This window comes from Panthera uncia, chromosome C2, assembly GCF_023721935.1.
Source record: "Panthera uncia isolate 11264 chromosome C2, Puncia_PCG_1.0, whole genome shotgun sequence".
Taxonomy (NCBI): Eukaryota; Metazoa; Chordata; class Mammalia; order Carnivora; family Felidae; genus Panthera; species Panthera uncia.
In genome coordinates, this window is record NC_064810.1 from 51,900,411 (window position 1) to 51,919,306 (window position 18,896).

The 18,896-nt window shown below is 35.1% G+C and overlaps 1 protein-coding gene across 4 annotated transcripts in view; it reads right to left on the reverse strand.

Annotated features, from left to right (window-relative positions):
* The window catches only part of CBLB (Cbl proto-oncogene B), a 208,543-nt gene that overhangs the window by 57,598 nt on the left and 132,049 nt on the right, over nt 1-18,896 (reverse strand). For all 4 annotated transcript variants that reach the window (XM_049628118.1, XM_049628116.1, XM_049628117.1 and 1 more), the window contains one exon: nt 12,539-12,742. In XM_049628118.1, coding sequence (XP_049484075.1) covers nt 12,539-12,742 — 204 coding nt within the window. The remainder of the gene's footprint in view (nt 1-12,538; nt 12,743-18,896) is intronic.

The window sequence follows — 18,896 nt, forward strand, 5'->3', positions numbered from 1 at the left end:
AATAAATTTTTATTTTTTGCCTCTTGATCTGGAGAACATGGTAACTATAGAAATAAATAATAAGAGAAAAAGTAGTAAATTCTAGAATTTAACATAAATTTTTTTCATCTTGATCTGGAGAACGTGTCAAATACAGAAATAAATAATAAGAGAAAAGGTAGTACAAAGTAGGTTTAAAAGTTTAGGGTCACACATGTTGTCCGACTGTTCACCATAATAAATAAGTTTTACTGATTTTGGTGCTCATCTCCTTATATCTTTACAATTGTATTTTCACCATTCCACTTTTTTTCTCATTATAAAGAACACAATTTCACCGCATAAAATTGGGAATTATAGGAAAATATATAGAGGTTTTGAAAACATGTACACAGAGCCATTGGTGATGTTTCCTAATCACATACACAATTTTTAATCTACTCTATGCTGGATGACAGTGTTATACCGAAGGAATTTTAGTGGCCACTAAACATTCTTCATGAATGTAATTTTAAAGGGTGAATTATATGGATATACCAACATTTACATAACTATTTCCTGCCATGAACACTTGGGCTATTCTCAAATTTTTTCTACTATAAAGTAATAACATAAAAAGGTCTTTCATGATATACATTTTAATTTTTTTGTAGATCATTTAGTTAAAAAAACCTTTTTATTTAGTATAGTTGACATACTTTTTTAATTTTTAAGGGAAGAATCACAGAATGTTAAAAAAATTTTTTTTAACGTTTATTTTTGAGAGAGAGAGAGAGAGAGAGAGAGAGAGTGAGCGAGCAGGGGAGAGGCAGAGAGAAAGGGAGACACAGAATCTGAAGCAGGCTCCAGGCTCTGAGCTGTCAGCACAGAGCCCCACGCAGGGCTCGAACCCATGGACCACAAGATCATGACCTGAGCCAAAGTCAGATGCTTAACCAACTGAGCCACCCAGGTGCCCCTAGCATGTTTTGAGTGTAAGATAATAGGGTTATAACTAAACTCGGTAAAAGTTTATGAATATGCATAATATCTTTTGCTGCCCAGAGAGTAAAATCAATTTATTTTTCTACCATTTATGTGTGATGGTTACCACTGCACAAACCTCAAAAGCATAAAGTATGTTTAGTTCTGAATTTTTTGTTTACTTTGATAGTTGGCATTTTAGTGGCACATGTTAATGTTTCAATTTGAACTGCTTTAATAATTAGAAAAAACTGCAATATTTTTGCCATGTGTATTTCTTCTTTGGGTTACAGTCTTTGTATGTTCTTTGTGTCATTATCTATTATATTCTTTTATGTACCCCTCATTGATTAGAATGACTTCTTTATATATTAGGATTGTGATTAGTTCTATGTTACAGTTGTTGTAAATACTTTTTTCCCCAGTTTATTTTCTAATTATTTTATGATAGAGACTTTACCTCTGTTCTTCTGGTTTTAATCTCCTAACGAATAAGTAAAATCTAGTTAGTATAATAAGGGGGCATATTAATCAAGGGATTCTTTAAAGGATCATGTCCATCCTGCCACTGCCTTAAATGGAGTCCTTTCTTTGTCACCCCTTCATTTTTATCTGTCTACCGTATTAAGTTAGAAATGGAAAGCTATGGAAAAATTAACGAGTAACGAGGATGTGGACATGGAATTAATTGTACAGAATTTATGCACCATATAAAACAACCATTTACATAAATACAACTGCAAGAGATGGGACGATGGAACCATATTTTCACATCACAGAATGGCTGATTCATAGAGTTTCATTCCTTTATCTTGCTTTTGGGTAATTCTCACCTTTTTCTACTATTACACTTGCTTTTAGAACTTTAGAATAAATTCTCTTTTTTCATTTCAGCTCTTTTCAAAATATAAAAGCTGAACACCTTAATTCCTGCCTGTATTACCATCATACCAGTATATTCGTCTAACAATTTCTCCTCAGTTCTTTAATATTGGTAGGTGATGAGTATGTCTTTAACAAATTGGAATCCTGGTGCTCCACAAATTTGAAGACCACATCTGATTCCTTTATGTCTACATGCTTATCAATTTTTCCTAGCCCTTTGCTTCCTTGAAATGAACAAATGCTCTTCTTTATTTTTCTGACAAAATTTACAGAATTCTTTAGTACTTAGAAAAGGATGCTAATGATCACCACAATGAATAGGGGAATCCAAATTTGCAATTTTAACAGAAATTCCTGAGAGAAAAGGCCTGAGAAGTAAAGTAGTCAAAAGCCCATCTCAGCATGCTCAGCAATTACCAATAATAATCGGGGACTCATTCTATTTTAGTCACTCTTCATTTTATCCACACCTTTTAAAGAGCGATTTTATAAAACCTTTAATAAGATCCATTATTATGGAAATGGCAAAACATTGGTAAGAAACTTCAAACCCAGCCAGGCTATTATTAAAAACAGGACAAGAGAAAACCTCTCCAATTACTATTAAGATGAGAGTACTGACAATCCCAGAGATAATCAAAGTCAATTTTATAATATTTCTAACAAGATTTTTACTTAATGAATTTTCATATCTGAACAAGGTAGATACATGTATTATAAAGATGATGAGAAGGACTCTTAGAAGGTCAACATTTTTCTCTAAATGCATGAAAATTAATGAAGGACACTGATAAACCTTTTATCATTAAAATATAATATCATAAGGATATTTTCCTTGCTGCTAACTATCCTCTTGGTTCTTTTCTCATATTAATTTGTGAACATACAATCTCAAGTCTTTTAAATAATAGCCTATGCAGAACATTATTCAGAAGGTATCTATTAAAAAACACTTATCACACACACACACCCATAAGTAATTATGACTCATGGTGTCTATTTCGGAATACCTGTACCATTGTTTCCTTTTAGATAATAAACAAAACTTGTTTGAGAAATATGATATAAAAGCAATATAATCATGCCCTGTTTATCCACAGTCACACTTCCAGAAGCTTTAATCTGTAGGAAACTAGGGAGAAACTGAGAGTAAAAAAGAAAAGTCCTCCCAATTTGATCTACAGATTTAATGCAATTCCAATCAAAATCTCAGCAAGTCATTTTGTTCATATTGAACTATTCTGAAGTTTATACTGAGACAAAAGACCACAAATAAACCCACATGATATTGAAGAAGAACAAAGTTGGAGTGACTTTAAACACTTACTATAAAACTATAGTAATCAAGACTGTGGAACTGTCAAAAGAATAGCCAAATACTTCAGTGGACCATAATCAAGAGCCCAGAAATAGACCCACATAAAAACAGTTAACTAATCTGTGACAAATGAACAAAGATAATACAATGGAGCAAACACAGCCTTTTCAACACACGGTGCTGAATCAAATGGACACCCACGTGCAAGAATTAAAAAAAAATTTGGACACAGATCTTGTACCTTTACAACAATTAAAATGGATCACAAATCTCAACATAAAATGCAAAATTGTAAAACCCTTAGAAGATAAATAGGAGAAATATAGATGAGCTTGGGTTTGGTAACCACTTTCCGGATACAACACTAAAGGCATGATTCAAGAGAGATAATTGATAAGCTGGACATCATTAAAATTAAAATTAAAATTTCTGCTCTGGAAAAGAAACTATCAGGAGAATAAAAAGACAACTAGAAACTAGAGGACAATATTTGGAAAAGACACATCTGTAAAGGACTGTTGCCCGAAATATACAAAAAAAAAAAAAAAAAAAAAAAACCCCTCTTAAAACCGAACAATAAGAAAATAATTGGATTAAAAATGGGCCAAATACCTTCACAGATACCTCACCAAAGATAAACTGATGCCAAATAAGCATAAGTGGAAAGATGCTTCACATCATAGGTCATCAGGGAAATGTAAGTTAAAACACTGAGATACCACTATATATGTCCTTGTTGCCCAAATCAAGAACATTGACAACACTAAATGCAGGCGAGAATGTGGAGCAATAAAACTCTCATTCACTGCTGGCGTAAATAAAACATGGTACAGCCACTATGGAAGACCGTTTTGTGCTCTTAGAAAACTATACCTATTCTAAATGCGTATTACTAAGTGAAAGAAACCAATCTGAGCAGGCTACATAGTGTATGATTCCAACTCACGACATTCTAGAAAAGGTAGAGCACAGAGGATTTGGGGGGCAGTGAAAATTACTCTGCATGATACTATTATTTATAGTGGATACGTGTCATTATACATTTGTCCAAATCCATAGAACATACACCACCACAAGCGAACGCTAATGAAAACCATGGGCTCTGGGTGACAGTGATGTATCAAAGTAGGTTCATCAATTGTTAACAAGTGTACCACTCTGATGGGGGATGAAGATAATAGGGGAAGAAGCTACACATGTATTGGGACAGGGGGTACATGAGAAATCTCTATGATCCCCTCAATTGTGCTGTGAATCTAACACCACTCTAAAAGTCTTAAAATAAAAGTCTTAAAATCCCTACACGAAACAAAAGAAAAAAACAACCAGCCAAAACCAAAAAACCAAAAAACCAAAACCCAACAAAGTCCTCTAAAGAGGGGGAAAAAGTCTGCTGCATTTCTTCCTGTAAAACATAATGTAGGCACCATGTTCCCTCGCTAAGACAGATATTTGATTTGTATACAAAATGATGTTCAATATTTTAAATTATCATTATTGCTTACATTCCACTAGTAACTTCCAGATGTTTTTAGATACTACAGATTAGAAGAGTAGTGAAGAACAGAAAAACTGCTGAGTGGAGGAGGAGTTGCCTTCCCTAAGGTTTGGCAGGGAGGTGGTTGATAAAATTGAACTTTAAAGAAGTGCAAACAGCCTCACAAGTGGAATAACCCCAAAGACTGCTCCATTGAAATGTTAAACACTGTTAACTACACTGAGCTATGCTGCTTCCCCCTGAAGCACCTGTTCTGAGGACATAATCCCCTGGCTTGTGACCAGCCTCCATAACCCTGAAATCTCTTTGAAGTTTATATTTTACTTTAAACATTTATATGAATTTTGCATCCTGATCCAAATATATATGTGATTTTAATTTAAAATTATGTTCCCCTTTCTTCGTGCAACCTTTCCTGAAATCTCGTAGCAAACGTAAGCTTCAAGAAGTATGTCATGCTGATTGTAGTGGCTTCTCATGCCCTTGGATTCACTCAGCTGCATAACCAATTTTGAAAACTCAGGGAAGGGTGACATATAATTCAGAAATATTTCCATAAAAATGGCTGAGAAACAAGAACATTCCGGGGATTAAAGGAATAAACTTTAGTCGCTGAAAAATGCCCTCATGTGAAACCTATATTGCTTGCAAAATACCAGGTACAGCTGGTTTGAACAATAAGCAATTACTATTTAGTTACTGTACTTCTTCACTGTCCTTTAGAGACTAATTACTTCAATTTACTTATGTGGAAAACAAGACTACTGTAAGCTTATCTAAATTATTTAGCATTTAAAATAGCATTTCAGCTGACCTGTTGGCAACTTTGCATTTTTTTTGAGTTTTAAAGACTAAATAATAAATTATTTTAACGTGGCCATGCAATGAAATCATAACTACGTAGATATTAACAAAGAAACAAAACCAACTACTTGCCAAACCAACACAGTTTTGGTGTCTAGTTCTTCCTAAATAATAGCTAACAGTATCTAAAAGAAAAAAAAATAAACCTCCATAGACATCTCAAGAATACTGATATTTAATTCTCAGAATCACAGCAAGATCTCAGGAGTCTTAAATATTAACAGTATATAAAAATAATGTTTAATTACAACTAATACTTAGCATTTACTATGTACCAGCACTGTTCCAATGGCTTTATATATAGTAACTCATTTAATTTCAACCCTAAGAGGTAGGGTTTCAAAGATAAGGCCACTGAGACACAGAGGGTTAAATAACCAATGCAAAACACAAAAGATATTAAGTAGAACATAAACCAGGTTGGTAGACTCCAGGGACCTCTTCTTCAGTGTCACTACTGAACATTCAGTTAAAAACAAAACAAAACATGAAATCATGCCACTTGCAGCAACGTGGATGCAACTGAAGGGTCTTACGCTGAGTGAAATAAGTCAGTCAGAGGAGGACAGATAGTGTATGTTTTCACTCATATGTGGATCTTGAGAAACTGAACAGAAGACCATGGGGAAAGGGAAGGGGGAAAAATAGTTAGAAATAGAGAGGGAGGGAGGCAAACGATAAGAGACTCTTAAATACAAGAACAAACTGAGGGTGGATGGGGGGGGGGCAGAGAGGGGAAAATGGGTGATGGACATTGAGGAGGGCACTGGTTGGGATGAATACTGGGTGTTATATGTAAGCAATGAACCAAGGGAATCTACCCCCAAAACTAAGAACACACTTTACACACTGTATGTTAGCCAATTTGACAATAAGTTATATTAAAAACAAAACAAAACAAACAAAACAAAACAAACCTTTCTCCATGGCATACTATGTGGTAGGTACTATGCAAGTCTCTGGGAAGGAAAAGAAGGGCAAGGCACAGCCTCCGGTCTCCAGGAGCCTGCGGTCTACCATAGGAGACTGACTCAAACCAAGTACAAGAGTTCAAGTGCTTGCTTATCCTAAACTACTAATTATTCAAACCATTTTTAAGGAATACATAACAACATCTTTACAGTCACCTGGAACATCATATGGCACTTGGACAAGGCAGTTTTTTCCTTTGTTAATCACACACTAATAAAAAATATGCTACTATTTTGCATGGAGAGCTTTAAGAAAATCAGTGAACAGAATGCAATTAAATGGCAAATGATGAACCTGTGACTTTGGATTGCTTACTGTCACCCATGACCACCTACATTGCATGGAGGGAGGGGTGAGGACTACTGGCATGTGATCATAGTAATTCTTAGGTAGCACTGTGCCATGGGTTGCAGGATGTCTCGTATCTCTGGCCACTAACTGCCACAGATTTCTCCCACCCTTGGTCATTGTGAAAACCAAAAACATCCTCATATTATTTCTGAATACCTTCAGGAGTCAGAACTGCCTGTAATTGAGAGCGACGTCCTATATTCTGAATGTCTACTGTCATTTTTGTAATTCACTTTTGTTCTAATTTTGGTCTTTTCTACTCTCCAACATGGACCTGAACTCTGTGGTTGGAATCAAAGTCATATTAAAAAAGCAACATTTTCCTAAAAATACTGAACCCTACACATGAACTCTTTCCTTAGGATCAGGAATACTACGGGTCTTCTCCTCACACATTATTATTAGGAAAAGCAAGAATTAGGTAATAATATCAAGTTTTTAATTAGTAATATGTATTTTAACTGATGAGGGCAACATTAGGAGAATGCATAAAAAAGTATAAAAGAAGAATAATTCCCTTGATCTCGGGTCACACCTGTATTTATTTTTATAAGGCCATTCATTAAAATTTTAAATTTGGTTTCAAGAAAATATGAGATTTAAGACCAAAGGAATAAATCTCAGTTCATATACTAGCTCAGTCTGTCAACATTTTCACTTTGAGTGCAAATCTTCATTTTATTTTACGTATGTGGTGAAAAATATGTTCTATCAACATAATTGCTGAGGAATTGTTAAGACTCTTTACACTCTTGACAAACAAAATTCTGACTGGCAATTCACACCTTTTCTTAGCTCTGATCTGATTGAAGTCAGAGAGAAGGACATGATCTTACCAATCACACCCTAGACTTCCTCTGAGGACTCACTCAGATCCAATTATCCTAGAAATTCTGACAGCTTGAGACCTCAGGCAGTGCTACAATTTCAAGCAAAAGCTAAAACATTTTGTAGTTAAAATTACAAAATAGACTATTTCTAGGGTGGTAACCAATATGCTATACTGTAGAATTATACATTCAGTTTGCTTCTGTAAGATTAGCATTAATATATTTATAAAATAAACAATAAAAACATATTCTATATGTTCAGTATGCTACTATTTATAAACTCCAGCTACAGGATATCACCATGGTAACAGGAATACACAAACAGCTCCATCCTCCATGCTATGATAGAAGCATCACCAATTTAAAGAATGCAATATGCTTAAGATGGGCAAAAATTATTTCCAAATATAGTCAACAACCTGCTCATGAACAGGAGAAAGATAACTACTGAAATAGAAGATAGAAGAAAACAGAATCGTTCTGCTGCACAATGACTTACAGTCACTCTTGGAACTGAGAGAATGAAATGTTTAAAAACGAATGAATGAATGAATGAATGAGCAAGTGAGTAAGTGAGGCAACAGAATGACTGAAAAAACAGAAAGGAAGAAAATTCAGGTAGAAGAGCTACTATGTCAAAATGACAGTGTGATATCTGTTTATAACCTCAGCTGTAAGAACTGAATAGAACCTATAATTTGATATTTTGTACATTTATATTCAGTCTTCAGTTTGGAACAAAGATGTATAACATCGGGTCACTGATTTCAAAGAGCATGCGAACATGCATGTACATTTGTTATTTCACTTAATAAATATTTGCTGTGTGTGTTTAGGCACCAGGAAACACAAAACAAAGAAGACATTGACACCAGCCTTAGGAATTAATAGTCTAATGGATAAGGCAGTCCTCTAGATAAAACATAACAATTTAGTGTAACTCCGGAAACAGAAGTACATATAAAGCACTATGAGAACATAATGACATGGCAATGTTTTTCCCAATTAGAAAGAACTGATACTTGTATCTACACTAAAATCTAGGTTTTACTGAAAGTTAAGTGGCAGTGATTTATGAAATATTATAAAACTTACAATCTGTTTAATTGACTAGAGGCAGATAAGTGTACACAAAGACATTTACTTGAAATATGATTGCTCAACTTAAAAACAAATAATTACAAGTTGTTTACATTTCTCCAATACCTAACTAGTGTCAAAGGAAAGCAGAGAAATAACACTGTAGTGGAGCTTTATTAAATGACACTGTTGACTGCCAAAAAAACCACCGAAGGGTGACTTCTGGAACAATAAATGTCTGAGACCACCATCTCTTCTTGGGAAACTAAAAAGATCAATGTAAAAGTCGCTGAACTCCCTTGACAGAAAGCTCACCAGTGTGCCCAGGGAAAATAAAACACGCACGGTCTTGAGAGTAGGTGAGAAGATGTAGGGAAACCACGAGAGTCACCTTTGAATATTCTGCTGCTCATTTTACGTCACCAGTGAGTCCTGTGGTTGTCAGGGTTCCTAGTGAAGCAAGGCTCAAGTTTCAACTTAATTCAGTGGGAAATAGACCAAGACTGCAACTTTGCCTAAACTCATAGAGGGCAGCTACTGTTTCCCAGCGAGCAAAGTATACAAAGTTCTTTAAAGAATTACCCTCAAGACCCCACATTCTCCCCTGACATCAATGAAAGAAGAAAACCCACTTAGTAAAGAAAAGTGAAATGCCTTTTTCCTAGCTAGAAAACATTATCTCCTAGGTCACTTGAACTACTTGAGCTGTTGTGTGTTTCTTAAATAACTTTCTGTCTTTCCCTATTATCTATGCATTCAATAAACATTCTTTGTGTGCTTACTGCATCCTACACCCGGGGAATGCAATCTTTTTCTTAAAGGGCCAGATAGTAAATATTTTAGGCTTTGCAGGCCAAGAAGAAAAAAAAACAACAACAGAAAACAAAAAAGCAAAACAGAAACAAGCAAATTATATAGCTACTTATAAACGCATTTAAATATATAGCCATATAAAATGTAAAATCATTCTTAGCTCACAGAAAAACAAACCAACATAAACAGGTCATAGCTTGCTGATTCCAGTGCTATATCACTGTCAAATATCCAGGCCAAGCTAAGACCATTAGATTATTAAGTTAAAAGGAAAGGTTTTGCATCAAGAGCTAGCTTCTTCCAATAAGAGCTTACAGGGGCGATCTAAGAAAGCTCTGTCCAATAGAATTATCTATTGGAGAATGGATATTTCTCCTATTTCAATAGATATCTCAATACGTATAGAAAATGTTCTATATCTATACAGTTTAGTACGGTAGCCACTAGACCCAAGTGGCTACTGAGCATTTAAAATATATTCAAAGGGCACCTAGGTGTCTCAGTCGGTTGAGCGTCTGACTCTTGATTTTGGCTCAGGTCATCATCCCAGGATTGTGGGATCGAACCCTGCCTCAGGCTCCATGCTGAGCGTGGACCTGCTTGGAATTCTCTCTCCCCCTCTCTCCTTCTCTCTCTCTTTCTCAAAAAAAAAAAAAAAAAAAATATATATATATATATATATATATATATATATGTTCAATGTGACTGAGGAACATTTTATTAAATTTTAATTATTTTAAATTTACATTTAAATAGCCACATATGGCTAGTATACTGGACAACAGATTTAACAGTCATTATATATCAATTAACAGGTCTTAACTGAATTTGCTTGGGTTTTTGGCGACCTATTAAGTTAGCGTGGGTGTAAATATTTTTATAGGGCATAAATATATTTATTTTTATAATTTTACGTTTTTACCAAGAGATCAAATTCAAATTATTTTTAATTTCTAGTTACAACTGTACTGGGAGTCCATAATTATTCATGATGTACATTATATCATGGAGCTGGAAAGACCTTCAGAGGACAATTAGTTACATTCTATCAAGTTCAATGTGTGTGACATGTTCCAAAGAGGGCAAAAGAGGCATATTACATGATGGCTCCAAACTGGATTTTTGGAATTAGGAAGATCTGGAATAAAGTACTGGTTCTACTATAGAGTAACTAGGATCTTAGGCAAGATATTTCATTTCTTTACTCCTTAGCTTTATCTTTTATGAAACAGGACAGTAACCGTAGCTTCTCTATTGGGTTGGAATGATTGTCGAATGAGATCAAGAACCCAGAACAGCATCCTGTCACTGAAATCATCAATGTCACTATTTAATTACCACCATTATTTAAAATTAATAATACTGTATGATAAATATTCTAGCAATACACTCTATAATCTGACTTAGTAGGAACCATTTCATGATTCTGCATGGGAGTTACACATGTGGTTTGGGATACATCACTGTATTGTTATCCAGAAAACATAAGTTAGAATCTAGTTTCTACAACCTACTAATGTAGCCAAGTCACATGTGTAGTCTGAACCTCATTTCCTTATCTGAAAAATGAGAAGAATATTTGCCTCTCCAAGTTGTTGAGAGAATAAAATACGTGAAAAATCTTTGTTCCTATAAAAGACACTGAAGAATAACTACTTCCTTTCTTCTGTCTCTGGGGTGAAAGGGATTATATCCTTCAAAACTTAGTTGTCAGGATTAAAGGACAGAATCAAGAGTAGTTTCTCTGCGAGTTAAATTATGACATTTATGAAAATTAATGATATGAAGAATAAAAATCATCTCAGACCAAAAATGTCAAAGTGGCCATGTTGGTGATGGTAACATACCTGCACAGGTGAAAAATCCCATGGGCATATGTCTTTGTTGAGCATGGAACATTGAAATGTAGAAAATACAGGAAGCCAGGAGATAAACTTAAGGAAGTTAAGGAAGGAGTAACCCAAACAAATGCCTCCTCTGTTATCTGTGCCAAGTGTTTCTCTACCACGGAGACAGATGCAAATGATCTGATGCCATTACACATTATTATCAGTCCAACTACATGGCAAATAAGATTCATGTTACCTGCCAAATCCTAATGAACTGCAGCGGAGGTTCTATAAGGCCAGGTCTGACCTCAGTAGGGATGAGCGCCATGATTGATTAGCCCTGTCTGCCATGAGTCAGGAGGAGGGCCAGGAGGGGACACCTTCACACTCCATTTTCAGCAACTTTTATACCACTCATTGCTAGTTCTCTGATTTTGAGAACACAAAACTTTGTGAATATGACTTTCACAGATCTTTCCGTACAGAGCATGGCCTGATATCTGAGAGGCCAGCTCTCTTAATCATTATATTTCTGGCTTGTAAATTATTCAGTTGGCATTCTGGTTTATTGACTAGTTTCTTGTGGGCTTAGTTACTCCAACTGGGCATGTAGGATCCATTCTCAATTCACAAAGTCCATTTTCTGAGTCAGCAATTTTGATAAGCAAACCCCACACTATGGTAAATTCACAAAGGTAAATTTTATGTGACAGAATTCTCAGTAGCCAAATGGAAGCCTGGCTCTCCTGGTCAGCAAATCACTATCAGACACTTCTTTTAGACTTTAACAAAGACTATTTGTAATCAGTTTCATCATTACCAATTTTTATATTTTCTTAGTTTTCTTAATTTTTCTTAATTTTTTATTCACAGGACTGCTTTTGCCAATCTTAGACGATCTTGGATTCTATATGTAAGCTCTCACCATCTCTCATTTCGAAGTTTAAAAGCAGCGAAAGAACTTTGAGTAGACTCTAGTTCTTTGTCTATGATTTCATCAGCCTATCAACATTACCGAGGTCTTCACCTTTCTTTTGATTCTTCCATGTTTCTTTCCCAAGCCCCCAAACACTCAGACATAGCCCATTAGGGACAGCATCATTCCTTTTTCATGTCCACACATGACTCCGATTAAACCTGCGTTTTATAATTTTACCTTTCGAACATTTGCCAACCGATTCATCATCAAGGACTCCTCTCGGTCATCATCATCATCCAGGTCCAGCATCGGCACTCCAAAGGGGTCAATGATGCTACAGCACCTGGAACCTTCATCCCTTGGATCAAAGGGGTCGACGATGATGGGCTCTGTTCCTTTTATTTCACAGCGACAGAAGGGGCAGCCCTGGCCATCTGACTCCTGAACAAACAAAAAATGTAATTGGTTTTTGTTCAAATACAACAGTACTGAGAGGGGCCAATGTTCTCCAACTATAAAAAGAAGTTGCATACAAGAGGTTTTAGGGTAGGCAGTGAGAGTGAAGGAAGATCTGTCTTGAAGAAGTTAATAGAGTAGAACACCAACAAAATGTGATAAACGTTCAGTATGTCAAATTTTCAAAGAAAGATTTATCTTAAAAAAAAAAATCTCTGATTTGCCAAAGAAAAGGAGCCTAACTATTTTTCTGAATGTTCTTTTACAATTTTAATGTATCAAAACTTCAGGGTCCTGTAGGAAAATGGAAATTGAATCATATCCCTCTTTACCAAAAGGCACCAGCTAATTAAACATTCTACAAAAAGGACATTTTGATAAAAATTCATTATAAATAAAGTAGCAGTATCAATTAAAACAAGCCATTCTGGAAAAGTTCCTATGCATGTAACTATGGATAAATATTTCCATTTAATTGCCTAGGTTTTTAAAAGTCTTGATTTATAATTGGTGGGAAAAAATAAAAGTAAATTTACATCCAGAAACCATCATCTGTCCTGAGAGCCTGTCACTCTGACCCAGCTCATTTGGGATATAATGCCATGTGAAATATTAAATTCTACCTCTCATCTTGCTTTCAAATTAGATACTGCAAAAAGATCTGTGCTAATACTTTTGGGCCAGAAACTCATTTATTGGTAATTATTGAAGGTTTTGTTCAAAGTCTCCCAATTCCGGAATTCACAATTGGCAGGGAAATAGAAGACTCTGTTCTCGCCCTGCATGTGATGCTGTCTTCTAGAAATAGATGGTGTCTGATACTCACCATCATTCTTTGTTTCTGCATTTTACCCTGATTTTAGTAGCGTGTTATTTAAAAAATAGTAAAAAGCAGGGGCGTCTGGGTGGCTCAGTTGGTTAAGCATCTGCCTCTTGATTTCTGCTCAGGTCACGATCTCACGGTTTGTGAGATGGAGCTCCATGTCGTGATCTGCACTGACAGAGTGGAGCCTGCTTGGGATTCTCTCCCTCTCTCTCTGCCCGTCTCCCCTCCTCTCAAAAATAAATAAGTAAGCTTTAAAAAAATAGAAGAAATCATAAAATCATTTAAAGGCAGAAATGAGATGAATCAGCACCATTTTAGAGATGAGACAGGGATGCAAAGAGAACTAACATCTTTATAAAGAAACCATTTAGTACTTAAGACACTCCCACCCACTTGTTATGGTGGGAAACTGGTGATCTACATCCCCTCCGGTGACACTCTGATCAGCAGTGGAGTGATACTTTTGCTTCTCCTCTCACTGGACAATTGCTGATCTGTCACTCAGGCAGATCACGTGCTGGATGGGTTATTCTTTTCCAAATATCACTCAGATTAACAAACTGAACATGTCTCTTTGCCACACCAATTGTCAAAAAAGAAAAACAAACATTCTTTGCATAGGTCAATGAAAAGAAAGCAGAGCATTTCCTTATTCATTTACTGTTAGATAATTTGGGAAAGAAAATTGGAATGGTAAAGTAGTTGAACTAAGGTGCTGTGGAGAAATACAGGCATGCCGATAACAAAATCCTTTGATGTTTATTGCTGCATATGCTTAAGCTGGTGCGCTTCAAGGCAACTTAAATATTTTGCTCCATCATTCTACAACAGATGATAAATCTACGCCTTAATTATTTTATATTACATTAACATTTCCTAACACAGGAATAAATACTTAAGGAAAGCTAAACCATTCTCCTGTCTTTCGTTAACAGGAACATTAAACGTAAGTGCATATTCAATATGTTGTCATCTAGATAAAATCCCCTTATCAGAAAAGTCAAAAGGGATCCATATTCTGTGACTGTAATGGAATTTTCTAACAGATCTATGTAAGATAATTTCAAAAAGATAGTCTAATATATAAGGGAAAGATAGGAAAGATGTTCCCTGTGTGTCTTTAGTGCACGAAGGACAGAAAGTAGGACTCTGGGCCCTAAGCAGACACATCATTTGTTCATATGTTAAAAAATATATATATAGAAAATCTGAAACATATACAGAAGTAGAGAGAAAAGGGTAATAAGTTTGTATACACCTACCACTCCACTCTAACAACTATCAGTTCATGTCCAATCTTGTTCCATCTGTACCTTCCACTTACTCACTTGGATTATTCTGAAGCATATCCTATACATTACATAAATTCATCTATAATGTTTTAGTGTGTATCTAAAAACAGAAAAATTTATTAAGACTTAACTAAAGTATAATTACCATAACTAAAAATTAGTGCCCTTGATGTAAATATTAAAGTCATTATTTTTTAGTACAGTGCCCACAACGTTTATGCCACAGCACTCAGCTACAAAAGTTTCTCTTAGAAATTTCAATGTCACTTCGCACATTGCTTTGGTAAGGATGACTTGGAGCTCCCGACAGAGAGTAACTGAAAAGAGGGGTTCGGAAAGAGAGCAGGGGGAGGTAATAACAGCATCTTGGTGGTACCAAGAGAAAGATTAGGAATAGCTAGCTCTTCAATACCTGAATTTAGATTTCCTCCATCTCTGCTATCTGAAAGTTTAATACTATACAAATTACTGATGTATGTTAGAGTAGCTGTTTTGTGAGTACACATCACAAAAAATATTTTCTGTTTAGCTTTATCTTTGTAGAGGGTTCACATTACTCACTGAATGAAAAACAAAAAAAAATCCCCCCCAAACCCAGCTGCAATGTACATCCACTTTGATTTTCAGACATAGATCACAATGAACGTGTCTCCTTAATGATATTTACTCTAATATGACTTCACCCATCACTCTTTCTCTGTAAACTAAATACTGCCATATGCAAATTAAGTCTAACTATAAATTCTCAAATGCCACTTTGATACTCTGCCCTAGTTTCTGTCATATGGTTGATTGAATACACATGAAGAATGTCTTCGATAGACATATAACTCATCAGGATTGTGCCTCAATAATTAAAATAATGTTTCTGTCAACATATACTTAATGCAAGATCAAGGAACATATGTTAATAAAGAAAACCAATAATTCCTTTTCTAGTCCTCAACATATTCACATTCTGAGAATGTTAAGAGGAAGCATTTGGGACTCCATCCATTCTAATGGACTCAGTAGATTTTACTTCCTCAAATAAGAAATACTTCCAAACCAAAGATATATAAGTTATCAGAGAGTACTACACTCATCTGAAATGTTAACTATGTAATATGCTCATGACAAAGTAATTCAGACTCCCATGCCAACCATGAATATTGTTAATAATAGTAAACATAAATATAACTTTAGGTATCTGAGAACAAATTAACATTTTACAGAAAAATAGAAAAAAATTCTTTAACTTCCCAAATTGCCCATTCCCATAGTAACACCTTATGTAAAAATCCAAGTAAATATCAGTATCTCATCACCACCACCACCACCATCATCATCATCATCATCATCATCATCATCATCATCATGTATTGGTCAGCTTCCATATGCTTTCTGTTTATATACTGTTTTCATATGGATTTTACCTCTTAAATACCTTAATTTTTTAAAGACACACTATATATAGTGCAATTTATTTGCTCTCAAGATGATTATTAGAGGTCACGCTTTGTTTTAAGGTTAATCACTACATGGCTTTCCACATACACAATATACATAGAGAACCCTAAAAAATAATAGGACTTCTTGAGTCTCATTTTGGAGTGCATTTTATACTTTTTTTAGTCTGTGTGTGTGTGTGTGTGTGTGTGTGTGTGTGTGTGTGTGTGCTTTCTGTAGCAGTAACTTCTAATTTATATTACTTTGCTAATATTTCATAATATTTTGAATACTTTGCTAATATTTCTGCAAACCATGGAACAATTATAAATAAGTGAATAACTGGATAGATACATATATACATATCCTGAGAACAAATTGGGTCCATATTAAGCATTTTTAGAGCACAATATTTCCCACAGAAATTCAGTAACTTGTTAAAAGAACATATAAGAGAGTTAATAGTAATCTTACAACAAATGACTCAGAGTGAAAGAGATGGTTGGTTTTGGTGCTCTCTTATGATGAACAAGGAAAAAAGACATTGGTGAATCTAGGCTCTTCTGGTTTTAACTTGTGAGGCCCATGAAAACACCAAGTCAGAAAGAAAGCACAGACATTCTGAATCAGGACACTTGAATTGGAACCCTACACCCACCAATTACAGCTGTGTGATCCTGGGTAAGCTATCCATCTTATTCTGTAGGGTGTAATGAGGGAATGTACAATTTAAGGGATATCTCAAAAATAAATTAATTCAAATCTTTCAAAGTGCTATGCAAATACTGGCAGAATTACTATAAAGATAATTTCAAAAGCAAATTAGTATAGTAAGATACCTGAAGAAACATGTCTTAACATCTGAAAAAATTCACACATCCACAAGAATTCCCACCTTATGAAATGAATGCAATTTTTAAACTACTTTTAAACCACAGAATCACCAATGTTCATAAATTAAGAATAATCAGAAATATGAGACAGTTTCCTAAATGATACTATCAGGTACTACATTAGGAACAATACTAAGATTCCAGGCACTGTTGAAAACACTATACACGTATTAATTCATTTAACCCTATGAAGTAGGTACAATTATCATCCTCATTTTACCAATAGAAAAATGAGAGTTTATATAATTTGATGGAGGTCACATAGCTAAGCATCTGTGTGCAGGAAATTACATTCAGGTGGCCTGTTATATGAATCGAATCATTTCATCACTACACTACCACTATCCTACACTGCAGCATCAGGATGTAGTTCCTTAAGATCAGATTCATAACCTAGGTTAAGATGAAGTTTAAAAGTAGCTGCCTACTATTGATCATTCAAAAATGAAAAAAAAACCCTATTGTTCAAACTACAAAACTACTTTAATCAATAAACATTCTATTCACTCAAATTGAAAGGTTTCAGCTTTTAATGAAGATGAAAAACTTGTCCTAGTAATTATAGGATTCCTTGGGATATATTTTTACATAGTAAGAGCTTTCAAAATAGTTGTTGCTAGAACCCAATTTAAAATGTTAATTCATGAAGTTTATGCGTTTGCATTCTGAGGATGCTTTATTTAAGGGAGTCAACTTTTGAAGCACCTATTAAAGGCCTTTGTTAGATCCAACTGAAAATGTTTCCCAGGTGCCAATACCTGCTATTGTCCAGGCACAGCACCATACAGTCAGACCCCATTTGATACAGTCACTGGACTCAAGCATTTGCTCTACCAAATTTTATTTTCTCCTCCCTTTCATTCCTACTGTCATCACTGTAGTTCATGAAATAATTGTAACATCTTTTAATGACTCTAGTAGCCCCTCATCACTCCCACAGTGAAACAGGAGCTCCAACACTTTATCACTTTTATACAAAAAGACACAACATGTAATCAAGGGGAGAAATACCAATTTACAACATTCTTGTAGGCAAATATAATTTTATTATTTGTAGTACTAAGGTTACAAAATTACACTGAGGCTAGAAATGTGAAGGTTGATTGCTTTTGAGGGAAGATACAGAAAAAGATTATTTCTTTGTGCCTTAAATGTGACCATGTGAGCTGGCTTCTCTCCTCTCTTAGTAACTACACATTTTTTGCCCCACAACGCTCTCTAAATATGGGACATTCATAAATCTCTTTAATCATATTCCATATTAAAATCAGGGCTTACTGATTTTCATCTAATGACTCTGAAATATTATTTTGAACATTCTAATATCTTTCCTTTAAATTATTTGGAAAAAGTACAGAAGTAATAATCACAGGAAAAAGTTAATTTTACTTTTAATTGAATTAAAGTCCTTGGCAGTAATTCAAAACAAGGCTGCATATCCAACTGATATATATGTATCCATTTTTATTTTGAAATTTTTTAAAATGTTTATTTCTGAGACAGAGCATGAGTGGGGGAGGGGCAGAGAGAGAGGGAGACACAGAATCCAAGGCAGGCTCCAGGCTCTGAGCTGTCAGCACAGAGCCTGACGCGAGGCTCGAACTCACAAAACGCAAGAGCATGACCTGAGCCGAAGTCAGTCGCTCAACCGACTGAGCCACCCAGGTGCCCCTATCCATTTTTATTTTGAAGATTTGAAG